We start from the raw sequence: 27340 nt of genomic DNA, 5'->3' as shown, positions 1-27340 counted from the left end.
TCCAAACTTTTAATCACTATGCTCTACTGCCTCTCAAAAGTTGAAATCATTCTTGGAGGTCCATATTGGGCCAACAGAGACTTGCAATAAGGACTAGTTTTTAGCAGACTGGATCATCGGTTTTCCTTGGCAACCCAGCCCGATTCTGTGATACCCCATCCAGTTCCTAAAATAAGATGTAAGGAAAATAAACCTATAAAAGAAAACAAAAAGGATGCATGTCCTTCACTCCTGAGTCTTCCAACTCTGTCTCAGTAGACAGTATTACACGATCAAGGTAGATAGATGGTTGATTAGACTGAGGGCCAAATGAAACTGAACAGTTTCATTTCTGAAAGTCCCTAACACATCCATGGGATAAGGCACAGTAATACAGTCTGGTGGCTCACCTCGGTAAGCAGTTCTTGTGATGGGGCTAGGAGAGGATAATGTGCATTTTGGTAAAGCTCATGCTGATGTATCTTTCCTCTGATCGTTTGCCCCCACCACCTCCCCATTTTGAGTCATTGCCCTGTGATCAGACCCCGTGCCCTCCAAAAGTCTGATTTTCATCAAAATCATTTATAAATATTGCTTTCAGTATCCCTTGGGAAAAGAGGCAAAGCCTAATGAGCACAATGAAGACAAAGGTAAAAGGACACCAATGTCCCCTCACTGAAAAATGACACAGTGTAAACACAGGTTTACAGAGAAGAATGAACACCAGTTCTTTCACTGAAGGCGTTATTTATAATTGATGACATGGCTATAGCAGGCTTCTAAACCCAAGCCAGAGCATCTGAAGGCAAGGACCAAAGCCATTTGCTAGGAGGCACTGTAAAGTCATGACAATATCTCAAATTAATGACTAGAGCCATGCAAAAAATCAGAGATAACGTAGGAAGTCATGAGGCCAAACCCAATCCAACTTGATTTAAATCTACACCCCCATGCTAAATCAACGCTTCCCTACCCCACTTTAAATACTGCATGGTCCTTTTCCCCAGCTCCTGACTCACCTCTTCTTCACCACCAACATACATACATGAAGTTTTCCAGAGGAAAGCAAACCAATAAGCAGCCAATGAACTTGTCTTTGACAGGTCAATTAATCACCTCTGTGTGTTGTTTGTCAGAGGGGCAGGGTTCCACTCTGTGGGGTGGGTGTCAGGCAAAATAATCTGCGGTCAAATATTGGCAAACACTTACCTTGAGTAGACCCAGCTTGAGCCTCCAGGTCACAACAAACAGGAGAGAACTTAAAACCTGTAATATTAAACATTTTATGAATTAATCCTTATCCAAGTCACCTGGGAATCCTCAATCTTTAACCCCTACCCTTCATCCAATAGTATATTTTAAGTAACAGATTCAATGAACTATGATTCACATACCATAATGTTCACCCTCTTATAAAGTGTACAACTCAGTGGATTTTGGTATTTTCACAGAGCTCTACAACCATCACCAATATATAATTCCAGAATCATTTAATCACTCCGAAAGAAACCCCATACTTAGGATCTTGTAGGAGTAGAAAACTGGTTGAAACCCATGGCGAAACTTCTTTTATTTTAATGTTTCAATCCAGTGAACTGGCTATAACTTCGTATGTCAGGAGTGAGATGAGGGAGGACGGGAAGTCTCAGCAATGCAGGAGACCATCTAGCACCCTTTTTACATATATTTGGTCATTATTTTTTCTGTTTCACAGCTGTAGCCCAGAAAACTTTAGAGAGCAGTCCAAGGTCACATCATTTCCATCCTAGTGCTCTTTCACTTGCATATGACTGCGCACACATCGATCATCTACGCTCTCCTCTCATTTCCAAAATTCACCTCCTACACTCTTGGCCAAAGCCAGCAATATATACATATGTACCTGAAACTAGACTAAAAAACAAAAACAAAAAACAAAAACCAAGAAACACAAAAAAACCAAGACCCAAAGGATACTTGGTGATATTACAAAACATTATGGCCTATCATTAAGGAAATGATAATCTAACTAGTAGGCAAACGGTCATTCCTGATTATATCATTGTGGGCAGGGTCCCCTGTGGGCTGAACCAGGAAGAAGAAGGCAGAATAGAAGAAAGCTGTAGGTATAGGGCTGGCGGCTACCTCTCTGCCACCTGAGAAAATACTAATTAGCCACTGCTAACGGAGCAGGCCTGTGGTCATGGGGATGGGACCTATGAAATTTAGACAAACAGAATGATGAAGAGCCTAGATTAGTGTGTTTAATAAGCATTAATGTGCTTTCTTATGAAAGGGTTCTGTTCTTCAGTAGAGACAGGGAGCAGAAATAAATTAACCTCTATGCAACAAATCAAAATGATAAAACTTTTCTGCTTCTAAAAGTTATAAGAAAACAATATGTAATTGAGACTTAATGATATTGCTACTATTACTTGCCATCTGGCAAATGGCTAAAAATTAATTTACCTTCTGGGTTTTTTTTTTTTAATCATTTCGGTCTAACTTGGTTAATTTGGATCTGTCTATACACTTGACAGTTTAATCTGAATTAAAATAGAAAGCCCATACAGAGTATGCTTGCTATACAGTTGTTCATCTCATTGTTCATATATTGATATAAAGCCCAAATGCATGAAATGTACTTTCCATAATAAATACCACTAGTATTACACTGGAAAATAAAGACGGAAATAAAAGGTGAGTAATAAATAAGACATGCACAATACTGCTGACCGCATGAGATTATTTCCCTCGGGGGAATCACCAGGAATAAAAAGCATTTTATCTATCATTATAAATAAATGTGTCTATTTGCCAGATACTTAGGTACATGCCTTGTCCACGGGAACCCACTATCCCGCATACGAAATGAAAGATAGGAAGACACAGGGAAGGAAAACAAATCAAAGGCTAAAAACTGCATTCACTCTGGGTTTTACTTAAACAGTATAGATCGTTCTATTACCATTCTCCCCATCCGACTTCCTCTCGTGGTCCGTGTCGGTCAAGGACAACGCGGAGTTGGCCCGGCTGGACAGACAGGAGCTGTGCTCTGATTTCATCCCCCTTATCCACATTCTCAGAGCGTGGTCAGGTGAGACAGCACCTTCGGTCTCCGTGTCCACATCAGACCCCATCTCTAGCTGGTAGCCGTGCCGAGAAACGCCGTGCATGTCTGTCTGGTAGCCAGAGCACAGAGTGTGAGGAGTTTCACAGAATTCCATCTCTGAGAAGAAACAAAGTTCAGAGAAAAAAGTTGAGAAACAGTAAGAAATACCCACGAAAATTCTACTTTCTGTCCTCACACCCCCCCCCCTTGCTAGTAATTATGTGGTTTTGCAGTTAGAATTCTGGCCTTTTTATTTATGGTAGCTAGGATTCTATGCTTATTTTGCACTTCTGTGGCTTAAAATTATGCTCCTGTTGATTCTTACAAGGCTCTGGAAAAAGCATGCCCAAAATAGCTTTATAGCTACAATTTTAGGTTGCACAAAATGTAATGAAATAAGTGAGTGTAGAGGAGCATAACGCGTAGAAAGCTGTCCTTTAAGAGATATTTCGCTTCCAGGAAGAATATATATGATCTGTAGAGCACACCTATGCTTAAAATAGTAAAATTATCAGCTTTTCTAAGTATTTCATACACATTAGACTTAAGAGTAAATAATTCAATGTGAAAAATCTGGGCGAAAACATTACATTTAAATATACTTCTCTAAAGTACGTTTCTCAAAATGCATTAGTCTGCCACCGAAATTCTGGGTACTTAATATCATTATTTCCCATCGTCTCCAAAGGAGTCTGAGGCCCACTTGATGCTAATGATTCTGACTCAATCGTTCTTTGAACCAATTCATTAAAAATATTCAATTGTGTATCATGCATCAGCGGTGCTCAGGGTTTGGATTTTCCCTCTCCCTGCCCCTACCTCGAGCCTTAGATCCAAAAAGTGTTTAGGATGGTAGAGATGGTGTAATGAATCCTCTCTTTTTACAGTTGAGGAAAATAAGGTCCAGAGGATAGGCATCATTTGTCTATCGCCCATGTCAGAGAGCAACAGATCCCTTTTTCCTGAAACACCCTTCTGCGTGTGGTTTCTGCTAGACACCAATAAAGCCCCATCCACTCACTGCATGAATATCAGGCATTCAGTCTTACAGTCAATTTTGCATTCAATTATGGCAAGGTGTCAAAAAGGGGAAAGGATGCTTTAACGGTCCCTAATAAGTTAATGAAAAATGACCACATGCCAAGATACATCATCGGAAATGTCTATGTAATACTTAGATAAGGTAATCCAGGGATGTTGTACACTATATGGGATTTTCTCCGACTGACATCAGAGACAGGGTATGTCATCTGGCCAGGAAGAAGCTTAACTGAGTGCATCTAATCCTTAGCACATATCAATAAAATGCAAACCCTGAAATGAATTTCACTCTTTGAATGGAGAAAGTGCTAGAATTTAGACAGGCGGACCATACCCTGGAAGGAAAATGCAGAATATGAATAAATGTTTTAAAAATAGTGATTTTTATGACATATAATTGCCAAAAAAGGGTTTAACAAATCAAATCTTAATGGTTATTTAATAGCCATCGGGTGCTCAGTACTGTGCTCTATGAAACAGATATTGTGGACATACATAATGTATTAGGATAATTCAATTATATTATAAGTCACTCCTAAGCACGTTACTTATGATTTCTGTGATGCAGGTAAGAGTAATTCTGTTTTTCCACAAAAATTTGTCTAAATTCCGAAGGAGTGATGTTTTAAAAATAGGCATGGCTTCCAGCTATCAAGCATAAAACCTCAGGAAACCATGCCTCTCCTTGACATAAGGCTAAAAGTAAAAATCTATTTTGCCAAATATAAATCCCAGTGATCTAGAATATTGTCATCAGTTAATATTCATGCCTCTTAATTTCACAATGTTTCATTATCCAATCCTACTGTGCAATTGTTGCTGCAGCAACCTGATAATGAACTTGTCAGCTTGAAGCTGCAGGAAAGGAATTTTATATTGGCCTGCCTTCACAACTTCATTCCCCTAGACCAATGCTTCCCAAACATCAACATGCTTCAGAATCACCTGGAAGGCTTGTTAAAATGCTGACTGTGCTTGCCCTCCAGTTTTCAGTTTCAGATAGCAGGTCTGGAGTAAGGCTGGAGAACCCGCATTTCTAACAAGTTCCCAGGTAACACCTATGCTACTGGCCCAGGGGCCACACCTTGAAAACTCCATTCCTTGAGATTACTGTGAAGTCAGTGGGAGCCAGGAAAAGGGGAGAAGTGACAGAACAACCTTCCTGTGGCATTACCAAAGATTTTGCAATGAGAAAAGAAAGAGCTTGAATTGAATTGCTATGAAGTGTCCCCATTCATTTTCCATGGATTCGGGGCACTAATTAGGAAATTTACTTTCAAAAGCACAGACGTGCATTTATTTTCACTCCTACAATGGCACTGAGATGTGATTTTCCAAAGATTTGAATATGAGCATCTGAGTCATGGTAAAGACATTCATTGGAAAAGGATGAGCAAATAAAAATAAATACACAGCCAATTTGCCACTCTGTATAATAAAATACTACAGAAAGTTAAAAAATAAAAATCACTGGTAAATGTAGGAAAAATGCCTTTTCATTAGAGATTTTTTCCCATTCAAAAAGAAATTTAAACATGCAAAATATGTGTAATGAAATGTATATAAAATGATCAAAAATTGCAAAATTTCTGTTGGAACCATAGTCTGATTTGAATGCAAAGCTTAAATCACAAATTCTCTAATTAAATACAACCAGATAGGGGAACCTGGGCGGCTCGGTTGGTTAAGCATCCGACTTCGGCTCAGGTCATGATCTCATGGTTTATGAGTTTGAACCCTGCATCGGGCTCTGTGCTGACAGCTCAGAGCCTGGAGCCTGCTTCGAATTCTGTATCTCCCTCTCTCTCTGCCCCTCCCCTGCTCGTTCTCTCTCTCTCTCTCTCTCTCTCTCTCTCTCAAAAATAAACATTCAAAAAAAATTTTTAAGTACAACCAGATAAAAGTACACTTCCTTATCAATACATAATTAGAAAAAGTAACAATCTAAGTAAGCAATCAGTTGTTTTTTTAATGTTTAAACAAAAAAAGAGAGAGAGAAAGAAGTTTCCCTTACAGTAAGTGATGTGAACATTTCTCTTTCTTGAAATCAACATTACCATTGCAAATTGTTTCCTTAAATACACAAAGGTCCTGGTCGTGTTCAAAATTCCCATAGGATGCATTTTCTGTAAAGCACTTACAATGCACCTTAAGTGGTTGTTTTTAGCCTTCTGCATGTAACCTTGTTACCTAAAATACTACGTATTCCCTAGAGAAGATGAAGTTCAATTGGATTTATTATAGGTCTATTCTTACCAAAAAGCTAGCCATAAGAGAAATGAAAGTGTACCTTCAGATACCTACAATTTAAATGGATAGCGGTACCATGACAAATTGCAATTCAGGAGTAAACAGATACAGATGTTGCCAAATGAATGGTGTATTTGGAGCTTTATGAACATGTATTTAAATTTTACTATAAGGAAAACCTATTTTGCAGCCTCATAAGAAACAAAATCTGAGCAAATTAGTACAGTTGAAATCCAATTTTTAAAGGGGGCAGAAGATTTGAAGAAATACTTCATTAAAAAAGGTATACCAATAACCAATAAGCAATAGAAAAGATGCTCAACACCATTAGTTACCAGGAAAACATAAACTCAAACTGCAATGAGATGCCACTACAGACCTACCAGAATGGCTAAGAAAACTTCTGACCGCCCCAAGTGTCGACAAGGATGTGGAGCAACTATATAGACGGCTAGTGAGAAAGTAAAATGGTACATTTGCCAGTTTCCTCAAAAGGTAAAGCAATACCTCACAGGAGGGCAATACACTCCTGGATATTTATCCTAAGGAAATGAAAACTTCTGTCCAAACAAAATTACACAAGGGGTTGTTCCTAAGCTTTATTCATAATAGCTAAAAAGAAGACACAACCCAACTGTCCATAAATAGGTAAAAGGCTGAACTACCTGTGGTAGATATATACACACACAGGATGTGTGGAATACAACTCAGTCCTAAAAAATGAATGAGCTATTGATACATAACAAGATGCATGGACCTCAAAATAATTATCCTGAGAGAAAGAAGACCAATGGGATGTCTATATTCTGTATGCTTCCCTTTAAATAAAATTCTAGAAAATGCAAACCCATCTATAGTGACAAAAAATAGATCAGTGGTGGCTTCAGGGAGAAAGGGAGGGAGAACTGTAGAAGAAAGGGGCACGAGGAAACAATGGGGATGATCTACATCTTTGTTCTCCTGCTCCTGACAATAGTTTTGTATGTGCGGTACTTGCTGAAGTTTATCAATTGTACACGTTAAGTATGCGTGGTTTATTGTATTTGAATTATACCTCCATATAATTTTTTAGTGGATTATACACCACCAGAAAATAGGACAGTGAGGAGACAGGAGAGCCAGTCAATTTTCATAGATGGAGCCAAGGGTCTCGGGTTAGAAGCAGACCCTACTCTCTTCCTCCTAGTGGAAGAAAGTACATGTCACATGAATGAAAAGGTAGTCAAGACGCAAAATTGCTTTTATCTAAGCCAAGAAGCAATCAAGGCTAACTGATGCATGATTTCTCAGTGATTCTCTAGGGAGCCCTGTTTTCCTAGGAACATAACAGTTGAAACCCAATTTTAGGGGGGTGGAACTAAGAATGATACTGATCACTGATGAGCTTTCAGCTTCTAAGGGAGCATTCTGTAATTGGGGATCATGAGAATAAGTTGAGTGAATCTGGCACAAAGGATCGCTTTAAGCCACTATTAATGTTAATAAATTAGTAATTTTTTAAATGCTATGAAGTGCCAAGTAAAATGAACTACTGAATTTTCTCTCTGAATCTAGGGATTGATCTTCAGGTGTTCAGCCTGGAGAAGCCATTTATCAAAACTTGAAAGGGAAAGTCATAGTTATCTATGTCAGCATTTTTCTAGAAATGACATTTTTGAGTTTGAAAAGCTCAAGCCTTTATTTTCCTTAAAATTCTACCCATCCAAACTTCCTCTAAAAAGGGAGCTTTAAGGCATCATACTCCAAATAAATAATTGGAGGTCAAAAAGCATGATTAATCTTAGCCATGACCTGAGTGATTTGTGATATAACTTCTATAGAGTGTAGTCCATTTCCAAAGTAAGGAAAAGGGAGGGGGGATAAAATTATTCGCTTTAATTACTGTGACTCCTAACATGCCTTATGTACCATGTGCAAAAGCAGGTGTTTTTAATTAGCCATGTTGTTTTTGGATAAGTCAATTAACATCCTAGTTTTCCTCATTGGTAAAATGTTCAGGTCCACCAGAAATAAATATCTGGGTAACTCCCCTGTTCTAAAACTCTGTAATTATAACTTGACCTGTTACTGCAAAATGTGAAATGGTAAATATTTTCAAATGGGGAAAGAATTAGTGGCTTTATAAATCAAGGTACTATTCATGCTTCTATTGTGAAGGATAATCACCATGTTAGCTAAATAAGATCTTGTGTCATGATTACCAGTCTTAAAATATTAAAATATTGATATAGCTTAGGTATCCACTGTGAACTGCAAAATTATCAATAGAGTATGTAAAATACATGATGTAAAAAAAAATCAACTGATATGGCGCCTGAGTGGTGCAGTTGGTTAAGCATCTGACTCTTGATCTTGGCTCGGGTCATGATCTCACGGTTTGTGAGTTTGAGCTTCACATAGGGCTCTGCACTGTTGGTATGAAGTCTGCTTAGGATTCTGTCTCTCCTTTTCTCTCTGCCCTTCCCCAACTTGTGCGCGTGTGCGCGCACTCTCTCTCTCTCTCTCTCTCTTTCTCTCAAAATAAATAAACTTAAGAAACTTTTTAAAAAATCATCTGACTAAATAGTTACTCATCAAACATAAAACTGTCAGTTTATAAACATGGCTATTGCAAATAATACTTTATAGCATAATGAATAAAAATTCACACAATTAAGAAGTATTACTGACCACTAAAAATTCATTACTGGCTCTAGGGAAAATATAATGTGTTATTACAATCTTAAGTGAAAGAAAGAAAAAGAAAGAAAGAAAGAAAGAAAGAAAGAAAGAAAGAAAGAAAGAAAGAAAGGCTTTATAGCATAATGAATAAAAATTCACACAATTAAGAAGTATTACTGACCACTAAAAATTCATTACTGGCTCTAGGGAAAATATAATGTGTTATTACAATCTTAAGTGAAAGAAAGAAAAAGAAAGAAAGAAAGAAAGAAAGAAAGAAAGAAAGGGAAGGAGGAGGGAGAGAAGTAAGCAAAAGCAAAAGCAGAAAGAACACAAATAATTTTCCTTACTGGGTACCATTTTGTCTTTCTCAGTTTAGGGGCTCTGAAGATAAAATGATATCAAATTGTCAAACAAATCAGTTCATGTTAGTTTACTTAAAACACAGCTCCACTGAATACCCACTCAATTTCAAGTCAAGAAAACAAAACAAAATAGACTTCTCTGATTTCTCTGAGTCTTAGAAAATTAACCCAATTTCATTGCCTCTCGTCTCACTTTATGAAAAAGCTTTACCAAGTGCACAATAGTACCATACTAGGCACCGAGCAGAGTGAGTTAACAGGACCATGTCATGTTCTTTGGCAAGTTCCACAGAGAGCTTTTTTAAAGGCCCAAATGACAACAAAGTAATAAAGGCACACCACCCAGACATGACCTTTATTTTTCTGCTGAGGGCTTATCAGTGTTTTCTGGGGCACAGCAGTGAGAAATGGAGTGTTCCCACAGGTACGTCTGGAGCTTGTGGTTATCAGAGGACTTCAAGAAAATAGCAAAGCTTCCTAAGCCTAATCTCCCTCCTCACAGTTTCAAATGTACCCATTATCTCAGTACTCAGGACCTACCAATTATGCCTTATTTAATTTTCAAGATTTCTCCATCTGTCAGTATAGTGAAAAGCACAGCAAAAAAATCTGGGCAGAGTTAAAAGCCTGAAGTATAAACGTTCATGCTTTGTGACCAATATTGGCTAACTGGAGCCATCCCAGAAAATAGTTAACAGACCACGTTAATGTCAAAAAGGATGCTCTCAGAAGTACAGTAAGTTGTAAATCTGTAAAAATGGCTCAAACCAGACAAGGACGCAGAACTGTAAAGAGCGTCAAAAGGAAGGGAGATGATGAAGGAACCTAGAAGAGATCAAAAGGGACTCCAATCTTATTTAGAGAGACAGGAGAATATCCTTCAGCAATCTAAGGAAGGACATTTGATACGGAAATAAGCAACTTCCTGTCTATTTTCTTGAACTAACATTGGCCTCAGTGTAGGGCCCATGTAGACTGTACTCACGTAAGATGGGCGAACTTGCTCTGAGGCTAACACACAGCCGTTACCATCACAATGAAAAATGTGATGCTTGCTCTCCAGCCTTCATAACAAGAACCTGGAAAAATAATCAGGGACTAGAAAAGATGGTGGGAGGTCCTGGACTTCAACAGAAATTTAGATCAATGAGAACCTGTGCATGTTCCCTTTATTTCAACATTTCGAATAAGACAGAAACTTCCTGGCCTAAATGAGAAATTTTCAGGGCTACTGAACACTGAAAATGCATGGTGCTCAATGGCCCTAAAAATTTCTCATTTCTTACCTTTGTTGGTCCAATCTTCTGGCTGTTCATAACTCTTAGGAGGCTGAATTCTTATTGACCACTGTGGTCTTCCAGGTATACTTGTGCATTTTCATTATGTTCACAAAGCATGTGAAGCTGTTTGGGGTGTGTGTGTGTGTGTGTGTGTGTGTGTGTGTGTGTGTGTGTGTGTGTGAATTTTAAACCGCATTAATCTGTGGCACAATTCCACCTGCAGAAGTGAGACGAGTGAGCTAAAGAGTTAAATAACCACCGAAAAAAAACCACTTGTGAGTGCTTCAAACCATACTCACAAAAGCAAACAGTGTGACTTCCATAATATTCTACACTAATCTGTAGGCATTTATTTTGTGATGAATGAGTAAAGATACCAAGATAGAACTGTGCACCAGAGTCACTGTTTACAAAAAAAACTACTCAATAAACTACATTCTGCTCTGTAAGGGGATTCTTCTTACCACATTTCAAAGATGCCCCACTTACCTTTGCCACTGTATCTCTGGACGTATTGTGCCAACCACCTGGAAACCTCCCTCTGATTTTTCACCAGTCTAATTCCTGTATCCAGCCTGTGTCGTTACCTTCACAAAGTATTCTCCAACTATCATCTCCCCTCTCCCAATAATCTTATCCTCATCCACAGCATTTCTAAGCTTTACTATATATTTTTTATACGTGACTGTATATTTCTTTTTTCTCTATAAGCATATCATCTGCATTACCTACTAAATTACACTTCCAGATCCTACAGTGTTTTCTAAACTTTTGGTATCTCTCAAAACCAAATGAGATAATTTCCACAAAGCATTGGGTGATTTATTAAGGCCCAGATAAATATAAGGTAGTTTTGTCATCCCCTCAGGCCCTAGAATAATTCTAGTCAAGGACTGATCATTAAATCCCAAAGTTTTAAAGTCCATAGTTAATAGGGAACCGCTCTTGAAAGGATTAAATTCATGAATACAATTCTGATGCATATGAGATAGTTTTGCTTACCATAAAACAATGCCTACTAATGCAAATTGAAAAATTGCTATTTTGGTAAATTAGCTATGCATTTCAAATGATAGATGCTCCACAAATTTGCCAAGAGGAGAAAGACAGCAGCCCACTGGCTGTGGATTCAGGAAAAACAATTTATAGCAATATTAGACTAATGGAGAACACGTTCTCTGTATTGTCTTCTGACTGAAATAGCATCACAAAGGAAGCTGCCCTCACTATATTGTTTGGCTTAATGAATTGGGAAATGGCTCCCTATTAAAATTCTTCAAAATATACCCCAGGGTATAGAACTGGGAGGCTTCTTAAAACCAGTCTGAAAGCCTTGGTAAAGACGACCTTTCAGCTAGCTTGAGCAGAAACATCTTTCCTCCTTGCATCCATCAGTTTCATCCCATTTACCAGACAGAAATTCCCATCTTGGCAAATCTGTAGAGTGTCCTGGAGGGAGGAGGTAGCTCCTCTCAGACTGTTCTCATGAAATGTTTTTTTTTGTTTTTTCAGAAATATAAAAGAAGAAACTCTCCAAATGCGCAAAGGTTGTGGCAAGAACTCTTAGGACGCTCATAGGGACTTCTGAATGTGAATTCTATTTACAGGAAAACGTTAAATTCTAGAGAATTTAAAACATTAAAACATTAAAGTCGTGACTTCCAGTCAAGGTAGAATGATGGGGGCCAAATTTATTCTCCTATCTGAAACAGTAACGACAACAAAACCCAGGTAAAATATACCAGGGGCGCGTAGGTGGCTCAGTCGGTTAAGCATCTGACTCTTAATTTCGGCTCAGGTCATGATGTCACGGTTGAGTTCAAGCCCCACATCGGGCTCTGTGCTGGCAATGCAGAGCCTGCTTGGGATTCTCTCTCTCCCGTCTCTCTCACTCTCTCCCTCTACCCCACTTGCTCTCTCTTTCAAAACAAATAAATAAGCTTTAAAAACTTAAAAATATATATATACCCAACAATGGCGTTTTAGACAATGGGCAACAAAGGCCAGTGATTCCTGAGATATGAGAAACGAGTCAGTTTCATAGGCCTGCAAAGGGTTCTCAGACGTCAGCACAGGGAGGGAGAACAAAGGTGGATCCTAGCAGTCTCTCTGAGTTCAGGAGATGGAGCTGGTAGTCTGGGAAAGCCAATAGAGCTAGCATTTGCAGTACAGAGCACCAAACAGGAGAGAGCTGCATGGAAAGAGACTTTCAGGGATCTGCAGAGCCCCCCAAACCGCCCCCGACCATCACCGGAGTCCTGAATGGCACAGGCATGGTAGAAAACCACCTGAGACTAGACAAAGAACCGCCTGGAAGGATTAAAAGAAACAACTTGGAATCTGAAGCGGGCTGGAAATAGTCCCTGTTCTCAATAGCCAGAGTGAAAAATCTCATAATTCATAGGCATTAGGTACATTCTGACAAACACATCATGAGTTGAAAATACTGTAGGTCAAAAATGCATTTAGCACGCCTAACCTACTGACCATCATAGTTTAGCCTAGCCCACCTTAAGTGTGCTCAGAACACTTACATGAGCCTACAGTTGGGCAAAATCATCCAACACAAAGTCCATTTTATTATAAAATGTTGACTATCTTGTGTAGTTTATTTAATACTGTGCCAAAAGTGAAAACCAGAATGGCTATACGGGTGCAGAATGCCTGTCAGTATACCAGTTGCTGAGCCTCGTGATTGCATGGCTGACCGGGAGCTCTGGCTCAGCATCATGAGAGAGCATCGTAGCATGTATCAGTAGCCCGAGAAAAGGTCAAAATTCAAAATTTGAAGTATGGTTTCTACTGAATGTGTATTACATTTGTGCCATCATAAGGGGAAAAATTCTAAGTTGAGTCATCATATGTAAAGCATTTATGTAAAATGCAGACTAATCTATAGTGACAGAAAGCAGATCAGTAGCTGCCTGGGAATGGAGTGGATGGGGGATGGTAGAGAGAAAAGCATTATAAAGGGGCAAGAGAAAACTTTTGGGAGGTGATAGATATGTTCACTATGATGACTGTCGTGATATTTTCATGGGTCTATACATTTGTCACCATTTGCCGAATTGCACACTACAAATATGTACAGTTTATTGTATATTATACCTTGATAAGCAAGTTTTTAGAAAATGATGTAGGAAACAAGAATGCTTCTTGTTGGCCTAATTTATTTTTTAATGTTTATTTATTTACTTGAGAGAGAGGGAAAAAGCACCAGCATGGGGAAAGGCAGAGAGGGAAGAGGGAGGGAGGGAGGGAGGGAGGGAGAGGGAGGGGGAGAGAGAGAGAGAGAGAGAGAGAGAGAGAGAAAGAGAGAGAGAGAGAATCCCAAACAGGCTCCACACTGTCAGCAAAGGGTCTGATGTGGGGTTTGATATCACGAACCCTGACATCATGACCTGAGCCAAAATCAAGAGTCAGAGGCTTAACCGACTGAAGTATCCAGGCACCCCATTTGCCTAATTTAAATGTTCCCATTGAACACTGAGAACAATGAAAAAAGTAACATGATCAATAATACTGAAAAACCAATATGTGTTCAGAAACTGCCATGAATGAGGGAAATGACAGATGAATTTCTCTTGACTTGTCTGCTATTTTGCCTTCACTCCAGTGGAAATCACAAGGCTTCAGTTCTGGACACTGAAATTCCTGAATGCTTAGATCACTCTAAACTGATGTAAATATGATCAACAGATTAGGTTTGATCCTAATGTGGCAGGAAGGATTCATGGGCCAATCTGGGCTGACTGATAAAGTACCATAACTGATCAGGTGGTCTCCATACCAGTGACATACATCTGCCATTCCCACCTAACAAGCTACTTGCCTTTGTTTTATTCTATAGCTACAGATTTCTCTCATGATCCTGGCTAATCATTCTGACCAAATGCATGTCTTTTGTTTCAAAGAACACTAGATGAAAGGATATGGTTAACTCAGTGCAAATACAGCCCTACCCTTTAAATAGCCCTCAAAATCTAACTCTCAACTACAAGAGGTTAGTAATGTTCCCTTGGTTTACCACTAATTTCTGCAAAAGCTCTTTAGTAGCATAGTATATATATATATATAGGCGATGGCTGCATGGGTTATTATACAGAGACAGTAGCATAGTAGTCAAACACACTAGTAATCAGGCCCACTGTTGACCTCATTCTGAAGTATACCTGATGTAAAATGAGAGAATTCTTTTTGAGAATATGATTATGTTACAGTCCTACCAGTACAAGAACTTCTATTTAGAAAGAAAGGTCATTCTCTATTTACTGTGGAAACTGGGAAATTAATCTACCTCAGTTACCAGGAAATTCACTCATAACCAACAAAGTACAAGGTTTTAGACTAAACCACTTGGACTATTAATTCCAATTTCAAAGCACATTTTCTCCAGTCCTAGAGCACAAGTGGATGCAGGTCAAGCTACCAAGAAACATGCAGTTTTACATCCTTAAAACAAAAAGGAAAGTAGATTCAAATGTGAATTTAGCATTTTCTGTGTACCAGGCCCTGAAACATACATTATTTGAGTTAATCCTCTCAGTATGCTCTGAGAGAAAGGTTATTATTATCCCTAGTTTTCGAATAAAACAACTGAGGCTCAAAGAGAGATTAAGTAAACTGTCCGAGGCCACACACATACCAACTGGCAAAGTTAACTTGGAACAATTTTAACAGAATCCTAATCACCTTATACAGCATATGGAGTTGGAAGTAGCACATTCCAATTCGTAGCCTAGTTCTCATTTGTGCAACGTGTGTGTGGCTGGTGCTACAACTTCCTGCTCCCCACCTCCCAGGTTTCATTCAGCTAGCTGCTGTTTCCATCTGGATTTTCACAGCCAGCCGCCGAAATACTTTGAGGGATATGGCAGCTGGGAGACCAGGGGCATTTCCTTTGTCACTGACAGGGTAAAAAAAAAAAGAGACCCTTAACCTGTGCATATATTAGCTCATTGTTCTTGTAGGAGTTTAATGTATTTTTACACCTCCTTTTGAACTATTATTCTACTTTGTACTAATTCTTATGGATTCACTTCACCAGCTTCATGTCACTTTGACTCACTGAAAATAACAGTGACATTTTAGAGCATATTCTGTGCTCCCAGACAACACAAACAACATCTGTGTCTACAGGCGGACAAATAAAAGAAAACGTTGGCCTCTCCTGTGTTTAGCTCCCTAGCTCAAAGCAGCTGCCTTGAGGAGAGTTTTGAAATTATTTAACAACATTAACGAAGATGAGATGAATATTATTCATTGGGAATTGTGTGTTGGAGTATTACTTCAGCACATTATCACCCAGCCAGAGGAGACAATCAGATCAAAATTGGGGGCATCTCCTGTTTGCGAGGTAGCATTTATCATCTCAGGCTAAATAGATTGAGCCTAAATCTGTGATCTACATTATGAATTTTACGTGTATCACAGCACTCAGAAAAAGTCTTTGTGTTGAAAATATTCTACAGTTTCTGATTAAATGTTGAGGAAGAGTTTTCTTTATTTTAAATTTACCAAGGACGCATGAAGTTAGATAAAAACATGCTTCTCTTTAGCTCTCATTCAGTACCAACATTGCAGGCAAGCTCTACAAAACGCATTTTTTCAGAACCTCTTAAAGCTAGAAAGCAAATACAAACAGCAACAATAACATTAGTGCTTTTGAATTGGAAATTTATATGGCCCAATTCCTTATTAACATTGCTCGAAACATTTAACCCAAACAAGCAAATGAACATCCCAGGCACTTAAGAAACAATGGACAATCTATATACATGAATGCAATCATGTTTATTTTACAGATTTTGGAAAGATGTGCAGGTCATACAATCTATGGGGACTGCTCAAGGGCATTAATGATGTACAGGGCCGATGTAATACAAGTCTACACAATGCCTGGGCAGCTGTCTCTACCCAGCCCCCAAATCATCATCTTGGGGGACAAAACACTCCAAACAGAGATCCGATGTTACACCGACAAAACGTCTGTTTGACTGGACTCTCACTTTCAACACAGGTAACTGGCTTTCACTAGTTCTAAGGTTTATCCTTGACATGATTCTAAGGGAAGCCATTTCCTTTTGTCCATTCACTTGCCCTTTTGTAGCCTCTCCCACTCCATACCCAGGATCCAGTATTTTAATTCCCATTATTTCACTTCCTTATCAAGAACCCTACCTCCATTTATTTATTCTCCCTTTCTTGTTCAAATATTCCTTTTTTCAGCTAATTGCCTCAAAGCACAGCATTGTGCTAGCAAATCTGATAAATCTAATCTAGGCTTAGTATACGTGCTCTTCCCAAACCCATGCAAAATGATATAGTAACATTTTTAAGCTTATTTATTTATTTTGAGGGGGGTGGCACAGAGAGAGAGAGAGAGAGAGAGAGAGAGAGAGAGAGAGAGAGAAAATCCCAACCAGGCTCAGCGCGGTCAACACAAAGCCCAATGCCAGGCTTCAGCTCATGAACCTGAGAGCTCATGACCTGAGCTGAAATCAAGACTCAGATGCTTAATTGACTGAGCCACACAGATGCCCCAATAGTATAATTTTTAATAGAGCACTTCCACCTTTATTTTTCACACACTCGGTCTGTAAGTTATTCAACTGCTACTTAAGCACCTTCTGTGTGATAGGCACTATGGTAGGATCTGAGTAGATGAGAACGAGGGAAAAAAAAAAAAAGACCTAGTCTCTGCCCCTGAAGGACTGACAATCCTGTGCACAGGAGATGATGACAAGACAAGGAGGGAAGTGCCAAGACGAATTTCTACATAGAGGGCTATGGATTCCAAGGGAAATGAGGGACTCATCCAGCCTGGAAGAGGGGATGGCTTCAGAGAACAGATGAGACTTTGCCCTGCATCTGAAAGAACAAATATGCCTCTAGTGGTAAATATGTCTTTTACCATCTTAAAAAGGCAGTAAAAACATTTCTTGCAGAGAGAGGCCCTGTGTTAAAAGGCAAAGATACATGCAAGGGAATGGTGAATTCAAAGAATAGCAAATAATGCCCTCTGTTTCTACTATAAGCGTATGGGTAGAGGAGCCAGTCTTCAAAGAGCCTTAGATGCCATGCTAAGGAGCTGGGCCTTACTTGTCTCAAATTATATTCCATGTTGCTTACTGTTCCTCTCTGCAAGGACTCCAGAATCATTCATCTATACACAACCAAATTGTAAGAATTTTTCAGAAATCTAACAAGTAGCTTGGAAATTCTAGAGCTCCAAGTTTTAATCCAGAATAGAAAGAAATTCGTTTTTAAGCAAATATTTATGGCCCATATAATGTGGCAGGCACTGTTCAAAGTATTGGAGAAAAGGCAATGAACAAAACAAAGATCCCTGACTTCATGGAGCTCATATTCTAGCTGGAATAAATTTGTATTAACGGTGTTCAGACCAAACTCGGCATCAATCACACAGACTTTCAACTGTATATTAATCTGTTTGTTATTATCTGTGTATTTCATCTGGGACCATTAACTCAGGGTCCCGCCAGAGACTTCCTTAAACCTTGAATATATGAAAGCAGTGACACACAGGAATTCAGTTTCTTGTAACAACTGAAATATACCATGTGAAAATGATGTCTCCCATGCATCCACAACTAGGGATGCTGTAGTCCCTGGGAAGGTATGCTAAAATACGCTGCATTTGGCCCAGCTATGTGCATTCACTTTGCTTCCCAGAAGATTTCTTGTTAAATACCCGGTAGCTCAAAATAATCTTGAGGCTGGGGGAGGGAGAGGGAGGGCAGCCTTCAGTGATTGGGTCTTGCTAGTGGGGAAGAAGAGAAAAACTGAATACTCCACAGTTTATCTATAACATTATAAGCATACCACTGTTCTACTTCATGATACATAATCAATAAATAAAAGTCCATTTTGAATAGTGTATCCTATATAAATGCCAAATAATATTTGCTCTAAGAATTTTAAGTCTGGGCAGGGTTATTTAAAACAGTCCATTTGTGAACAGTTTTAATTTTACCATTAGGCTAAAATTATAGAAAGATAACTTTCATTCATCTAGGAAATCCGTTTTATTTCGCAACCTACATAAAATTCAAATGGGCCTTAGGAGAGGTATGAAAAGAAAACTAAGTGGAAAGGCCATTTTGAATTCTAATTATTCACATATAAAATTGAAATACATATTATCTACTAGTATATTAAAAATGCCAGTAGATTGCAAGGCTACACTTCAATAAAAAAGCCCTTAACAATACGAATTAGTAGAATAATTTCAGCATAAAATTGGACTCATTGGTACATAAAAGTTGGAAACACATTTATCATAACTTTTTTGTTTACTGCTACTAGTCATTTAAAAGATAATACTGGAATTTTATAAGTAGAAGTAGCAACTTACATCTACTATACACTTTCCAACCTGATCCCATAAATAAATATTTCATTAGTACAAATAAAGAAAAAAATTCCATGCTCCCTCCCAAGGCTTTTCATGTTAAAAAAGAAATATCCTAGTTCTCTTAGTGAGGTGACAGAAAGCTACTTAGTGCTCTGATGCATTCGTGTAGAGTGACTAGGGCACAATTAAAGCAACTGGAAGAAGTAGTTTACTAAAAGTACCCCCTACTAGTTTGAAGAGTTAATATGCTTCTCTCCTCTAAAATGGATGACTTCTTCTTACTTGTCAGCAACATAATGACCAATCCATGGCACACACCACGAGCAATGGGTTTTCTTAATAAAAATGAGTAATAGGTACCCATGTATGTAATATACCCACATGTGCACACAACTCATACGTTGTGATTTTCAGTCATACCTTAATTTATGCTTTGTAAAACACAAGAAACAACTGGCTCCACTAGAATGTCTCTAAACCCAGGGGCCAAAGTCCAGCCGGAGAGAAAGGAGACAAATTGAGGACTGATCTCTGAACTAGAGAATGACAAGAAATCCTCCTATGGAAAAAAGCATGGAAAAGCAGACATATGATTTTACCAAATTTTGTATTCACTAATTTGTCACCTTTCCCTAGCCACCGGATGTCAGATTAAATTATGGTAGATTATGATCCCTATATTATTATTATTAATAATAAAATTAATAATTACTATATTATAATACAATTAAAATTAATATAAATAGTTAATATAAATAATGATATAAATTATATTAATCAGATTAAGTTATGGTACCTTCTGATCCCTACAATAATAATATTATTATTAATACTTACAATATATTATATCATAATATTTAATTAATATAAATTATGATTATTAGTTATTCTAATGCTTCCCATGTGCCATAAACTGTGCTCTGTACTTCTCATACATTATGCATTTAATACTCACAATAACTCTTGTAGGCAGGTATTAGCATTATTCTGAATCAACTACTGAGGAAACTGACTCTGCCTCAGTGAAGCCACTTGACTATAGCCACCATTGCTAGTAACAGGTGAAATCGAAATTCAAATCCCAGTCATCTGTGTTTAACACCTTTTGCTTCTAACTACTACTTAGTAGCAGGAAGGATATGCATTTGCTTTGTTACAGCTAAAATGAATTATTACTCTCTGTAGAACTGGCGGTGGTAGTGAGGGATAGCCCAGTCTAACCTGGTCTCTAATTTCAAAAACTTCATTTCTAATTAAGGAACCAAGACATATTTACATACACCTGGTACAATGCATAGCTGGAGCCTAAGGAGCAGTCCAGGCAAAAGGCACTAGGAGAGGAAGCTCAGAATGGGAAACTAGCTCAGTGCCATCTCATGGTGATGGGAGATTAAGCTGGGATTTAAGGAATGGGTAGGGTTTGAATGAGAAGAGGAAGAAGTTTACACGCTGATGCTGTGATCCAGACTTTTAGGTCCAACTCTTCATCTGCCATCTAACTTACAGGTTTGAAAGACACCTCAAATCAAAAGAAAATATCCTGCACTAATATGATTATCATTGTCTTCAAATCGGTTCCTCCTCTTGGCGTCAGCTTTCGGTGAATGCAATCACCATCCACTCACTTGCACAAGCCAGAAACCGAGGAGTCACCTGCCCATATTCAACACAACATCAAATCCTGCCATTTTTATCTCATAATTATACCTTGAACCTATCTGGTTCTTTCCTTTTCCATTTGTAATAATCTCTGGCCTAGACATCTGCAATTAACCTAGTTGGGTCTCCTTGCTTCCAATCCTGTCCCCCTCTAATTCGTTCTCTGCAAAGCCACCAAAGGTGTGATGAAACTAATCACATCACTCCCTTTCAATATTTCCCAGCTATATTTAGGAAAAATACCAAAATCCTTAATATGATGAACAAAGCCCTCAATGATCTGGCTCCCTATTTCCTTCTATTCTGGCCTCTTACTCTCTTGCTCCAGCAACACTTCACATCTTCTAGTATCTCAAATGCGGCATCCTCCTTTACACCTTTACATTTGTATGCGTGGTTCCCACCCTTTCCTCCCTCCCTGCCCCCTCCCATATCTTTACTTGGTTAATTTCTTCTCACCTTGCAGATTTTTGCTCAATCGCTGGCCCTCCAGACCAGATTAGGTCTTTTTTTTTCTCCATAGCACTTACCATAATTTGAATTTGAGGATTATTTATATAGTCATGTAATGATTGTCTAACACTACCAGAATGTAAATCCCTTGAAGGCAGGGACCATGTCTCTCTTGAGCATCATAACCAGTATCCAGAATAATTTTTCAAAGACTAGAAGCATCAATATATATTTGGTGAATAAAGGAATGCATTAGGAAATGCACTCAGATGTCTCAGCAAAGACAGCAGCATAAGCACACAGAAAGAAATGAGGATGCCAAATCTAGAGACTGAGGGTAGCTACAGCACAGGGTTCTTTGCTCGCTAGATACACCACTCTGGCTGGATTAGAGAATTCACACACAAGGTGAAAAGGAAGATAATATTGGGAAGGAAGACTGGAAAGGACCTTAACTAATAAAATAAATATTTTAGAATTCATTCTATAGGCAACAGAGAATAACTGAAGGTATTCGCCTGGTTCAGAACTACCTCTCTGTACCTGCTATCACAACTGTTCGTGTATTTTCCATTTCGGCCTAGTGTTTCCAAATACCTGTCCCTGCCTCAATATCTTTAGACCATCTGTGTTCCTGCCCAGTGGAAGTGACTCATGTCTGAATGGCTGGCTCACGGTGATTCACTCAGTAGCCATGTCTATACTGCAATCTTATTGATTTGAGGAGCTCATTCTTTTTATTCCCATTCTAGACCTTTTTTAATGTGTTTTTTTTTTAATTTTTATTTGAGAAACAGAGAGAGGAAGAGGGGGAGAGGGAGAAGGGGAGAGAATCTTAAGGCTCCATACTCAGCATGGAGCCTGATGCAGGGCTAGATCCCACGACCCTGGGATCATGACCTGAGCCAAAATCAAGAGTTGGACACTTAACTGACAGACCCACCCAGGCGTCCCTCCCATTCTAGATTTTTGCTCTCAAAAGAAGCTCCTACCTTTGTATTGCAGTATTAGCCACAGTGATTTTCAAAGGATGGACATCTTATCAGTCTAGGCCAATACCCCACACCCTTCCTGTCCACAGAGATTGGTCCTATAGGACATAGGCCAGGCCAATCCAGATATATCCTCAGGTTTTTTTCATGTTTTAAGTGTTTCCTGCAAGTAGACAGAAGAGGATCCTTTTCTTTTAATCAGCTATGTAGGCTACAAGGTTGACAGCACAGAGCAGGCAACAGCAGCCAGATTTCCAACTGTACATAATGAAGCTGGCATAGAGAGAGTGCTAGGTTTAAGAAGGAGTGTTGGGGAGCCTGGGTGGTTCAGTCGGATTAAGTGTCCGACGTCGGTTCAGGTCATGACCTCATGGTTCCTGAGTTGGAGCCCCACGTTGGGCTCTGTGCTGACAACTCAGAGCCTGGAGCCTGCTTCAGACTGTGTGTCTCCCTCTCTCTCTGCCCCTCCTGCACTCACACTCTGTCTCTCTCTCTCCTTCAAAAATAAACATTAAAAAAAAAATTTTAAGAAGGAATCTTGAAAGTATTCAAGTCCATGGGTCTAGCCAGTGTTCCATCTTTCCTAAGACCACGTCCATCTTGTTGATTGGTTATATAAACTGCAATTTTTTTTTCTCTTAAGCTAGTTGGAGTTGGGTTTCCATTATTGTCATCAGAGTCCTGACCACTAAACAAATCAGAAGAAATAGCCTAGAGTTAGATTTGGAAAGTATATTCATGATCAAGTCTTGGCCAATGGATGTTTGTGCCTCGTTCCTTAATCCCATACAGTCTTCTTGGTCCTTGTTTCTTAATCTGGATTTTAAACTGTCCTTGGGTATATCACCTGTACATCCCCAGGACCAAGAGAAAAGCCTGGTCTATGATCAGTGCTTGATAACTACCTATTTCATTGAATTGTGATATATTCTTCTTATAGATTTTTAATCTTCAACTCCAACATGCCCTGTTTATGTGCTTGCTCTTGCTGACTGGTCAGTCTTTATTTTGCTGATATGATTCAATTCTGGACACTCCTGTTCAATTCATTCACTTTCTGCTTCTTCCTAGTATATTCACCAGCTCATCTGGCTTTCTCACCCTCATCAAGTAAAATAAAGTCACTTGGCCATGACTTGCTCAATACTCTTCCATGTTAGCCAGGTAATGTATAGGCTCAGAGATCTCTACACTCTGATATCAGCTCTGCCCCCAGAAATAAAATAGAAAGGGAACAACTAGCTCCTAAGATTTGGACTCAATCTCAAAACCTATTCTCAATGCTGGTTTTTCAGCTCAGGTTGACCAAACAGAAACCTTGTCAACATTCTTCCCTCTTTCTATCCAGACTGTTTAGCCTGAGGTTCACATCCTAGTTTGGGCTGTCTTTGAAAGTATGGGAATTGATATTTCCATATTAAAATCTGAGAGAGAACAACACAGTGAAGATGCTGAAAATGTGAGTCAGAGAACAGCCAGTTTTCCAACAGAAGCAAAGTGTCATGATCGGGCTCTGAGACTAAAGAGAGATTCCAAGAAAAATTTACTGTCCATTGCCTATCCAATCAATCCTTAAGAAATAAGTGTAAGAGGCCTTACTCAAGTCAATGTTAAGGAAGAGAAGGGAACAGACATTCAGCAAGTGCCTACTTTGTGCCAGATACTGTGCTAAGAGCTTTGTATATACTTCCCATTTAGAGATATAATCATCACAATGACTCAGAGAAGTAGGCATTCTTAATTTTATTTTACAGTTAAAAGAACAGGGTCAAGTCACTTGTCAAGTTAACACTGCCAATTTCAAAAATGGAGCTAGAATTTGGTCACAGATCTGTCTGACTCTAAAGTATGTTCCTGCCAGGCAAGGGAAACAAAAGCAAAAATGAACCATTGGGACCTCATCAAAATAAAAAGCTTCTGCACAGCAAAGGAAACAATCAGCAAAACTAAAAGGCAACCGACGGAATGGGAGAAGAGATTTGCAAATGACATTATCAGATAAAGGGTTAGTATCCAAAATCTATAAAGAACTTATCAAACTCAACACCAGAAAACAAATAATCCAGTGAAGAAATGGGCAAAACACATGAATAGACACTTCACCAAGGAAGACATCTAGGTGGCCAAACGACACATGAAAAAAATGCTCAACATCACTCATCATCAGGGAAATACAAATCAAAACCCACACTGAGATACCACCTCACACCTACCCGAATGGCTAACTAACCTTAACAACTCAGACAACAAGAGATGTTGGCGAGGATGCAAAGAAAAAGGATCTCTTTTGCACTGCTGGTGGGAATGCAAAGTGGTGCAGCCACTCTGGAAAACAGTATGAAAGTTCCTCAAAAAATTAAAAATAGAACTACCCTATGACCCAGTAATTGCACTACTAGGTATTTATCCAAGGGATACAGGTGTGCTGTTTCAAAGGGGCAATGCACCCCAATGTTTACTATCAACAACAGCCAAAGTATGGAAAGAGCCCAAATGTCCATCGATGGATGAATGGATAAAGAAGATGTGGTGTATATATACAATGGAGTATACTCAACAATCAAAAAGAATGAAATCTTGCCATTTGCAACTATGTAGATGGAACTAGAGGGTATTATGCTAAGTGAAATTAGTCAGAGAAAGACAAATATCATATGACTTCACTCATACGAGGACTTTAAGATACAAAACATGAACATAAAGGAAGGGAAGCAAAAATAATATAAAAACAGGGAGGGGGACAAAACATGAGACTCTTAAATATGGAGAACAAGCAGAGGGTTACTGAAGGGGGTGTGGGAGGGGGGGATGGGCTAAATGGGTAAGAGGCATTAAGGAATTTACTCCTGAAATCACTGTTGCACGATATGCTAACTAACTTGGATATAAATTTTAAAAGTAACTTAAATTAAAAAAATAATAAAATAAAATAAAGTATGTTCCTGCCTAACCTGAGTGAGTCAGACCTTCAAAAACCTACACTCCAACCACACTTCTACTATTCATTACTTGAATATTGTCCTTACATTCCCACTTTTGTGCTTAAGTGCTTCTTTTGTGTAGAAAATTCAACCTCTTTATATCTACCTGTCGAAAGTTCTAATCATTTTCTTCAAGGCTCAGTTTAAACATTTTTTAAGTTTATTTATTTTGAGAGAGAGAAAGAGAGAGAAAGAACATGCAAGTCAGGGAGGGTCTGAGAGAGATGGGGACAGAGAATCCCAAGCAGGCTTCGTGCCGTCAGTGCAGAGCCCGCCAGGAGGCTCAAACCCACAAACCGTGAGATCATGACCCCAGGCGATGCTGGACGCCCAACGCACTGGGCCACCCAGGCTTATAACTTATTTAAAGCTGTACTGTGAAATTCTTGAATGGAAGATTCCATGATAAATAAATTGTGGTACAGTCGGTCATACAAAGAAATAATATATAACCTTAAAAATAAATGAAGTAGATGTATACATATTAACATGGATGAATCTCATTCATGTAATACTGAGTACAAAAAACCAAGTCCCAGGAAAAGACATATGACTACATTCATAAAAGTTTTATAATATGTAAAACTAAGTAATATCTTACATAGGGATGTATATATACATGGTAAAACTATAAAGAAAAGCAAGTGTATCACAAACACATTTCAGAATGATTGCCTAGTATGGGAGAAGGGGTGAAAGTTGAGATCTGGAAGGGTCACAGGGGGGAGCCAAAAAGGTAGTGGTGATGATTTATTTCTTACATGGGTTGGGGGTGGGGTAAATACATATAACATTAACCGCTGGATTTCAGCAGACCAAAATTTCCAACCAAATGACATTTTCCGGGTAGCCTTCCAGTACGAGGAAAGGAAGTGAATGAAAAATGAACACTTTCATCTTAGGGATTTAAACACTAAGGGCGGCTATCAGGGGTTTTTCTGTAGTGAAAAGATTTAGTGTCAGAGAGACCTAGGTTTGAATCATGGCTGTACAAATGTAATTACGGTTAATTCCGAATCAACCAAAAATATGCATTAACTCGAATTCCTCATTCTCTAAGCATTATGGTGATGGGAATTTTATTATATTTTTGTTGTTTCTATGTATTATTTGAAAAATGTTGAAAACACACACAAGCACACATGTATGAACTGAATTTTTATATATATATATTTTTGTTATTACAAGAATGGGATATATTGTCATATATATTGTCCTGCTACTTGGCTCTTTTATCTGTCAATACTATTTCCTGGATATTTTTCCATGTCAGAATATATATATCAACTTCATTCTTTATAATACTGCAAGAAATTCTATTGTCTGAGGATATCATAACAATTCAAACAACACAGATGTGTATAAAGACAATTATGAGTCAATAACTCCCTCGGCCTCCTCCAATCCCATCATAAGGCAACTGATGTTCATTGTAGAGTATCTTTCCTTACTTTTTTATATGCTAATATATAGACACACATAAAGAGACATTCCTCTTTTTTTTTAAGAAAATGGGAAATTTTATGCATTATAGTACACTTGTTAATTTTACTTGAAGATATGACATGGATATTCTTTGAGGATAGGATATGCCTCTAACTCATTCATTCATTATTCGGGAATATTTGATGTTATGAATGTGCCATTAATTATTTAATTGATGTCCTATTGTTAGACATCCAAGTTCTCATTGTTACTGTAAACCTTACAAAGAATACTGCATTCAGTATCCTTCTCCCTTATCTTCCTGACCTCATGATATCTTCTGAATGCTGTTACCTCCCCTCTTCTCACCCCCAAGTACCGTGTTTTTGCTGAGTTATAGGTTTGCATTGTCCAATATAGTAGTCACTAGCCACATGTGACTACCGAGCACTTGAAACGTGGCTAGTCCCAACTGGGATACCCTAAAAATAGAAAACGTATGTGAGATTTCTAAGACTTAAGATGAAAAAAAGAAAAATATCTCATTAATAATTTTTATGCAGATTACACACTGAAATATTTTAGATATACTGAGATAAATAAAATGCATTATTAAATTAATTTCACCTATTTCTTTTTTACTTTTTAAAATGTAGATACTTGACAATTTAAAATTAAATACAGTATATAGATTGCATTATATTTCTTTTGGGTACTCTGTTTTGGAATGTTACATTTCCCTTATAAAATATCCTTTCTGTTTAAAGAATTCTAGTTTGGAACTTT

The 27340-nt window shown here is 38.4% G+C and overlaps 1 protein-coding gene across 5 annotated transcripts in view; it reads right to left on the bottom strand.

The window, feature by feature from the left end:
* Positions 1-27340, bottom strand: part of TENM1 (teneurin transmembrane protein 1) — a 781688-nt gene that overhangs the window by 481770 nt on the left and 272578 nt on the right. For 4 of the 5 annotated variants that reach the window (XM_019438138.2, XM_019438139.2, XM_053892078.1 and 1 more), the window contains 2 exons: positions 2927-3187; positions 1189-1245 (listed from right to left, as the gene is read on the bottom strand). The exons of the other annotated variant lie outside the window; for it this stretch is intronic. In XM_019438138.2, coding sequence (XP_019293683.1) covers positions 1189-1245; positions 2927-3187 — 318 coding nt within the window. The remainder of the gene's footprint in view (positions 1-1188; positions 1246-2926; positions 3188-27340) is intronic. 5 annotated transcript variants of the gene reach the window in all.

The sequence above is a fragment of the Panthera pardus genome, unplaced genomic scaffold (assembly GCF_024362965.1).
Source record: "Panthera pardus isolate Hobbes unplaced genomic scaffold, ASM2436296v1 HiC_scaffold_27, whole genome shotgun sequence".
Classification (NCBI taxonomy): domain Eukaryota; kingdom Metazoa; phylum Chordata; class Mammalia; order Carnivora; family Felidae; genus Panthera; species Panthera pardus.
The sequence above is the reverse complement of the archived record's forward strand: the minus strand, read 5'-3'. Positions and strand labels throughout refer to the sequence as shown.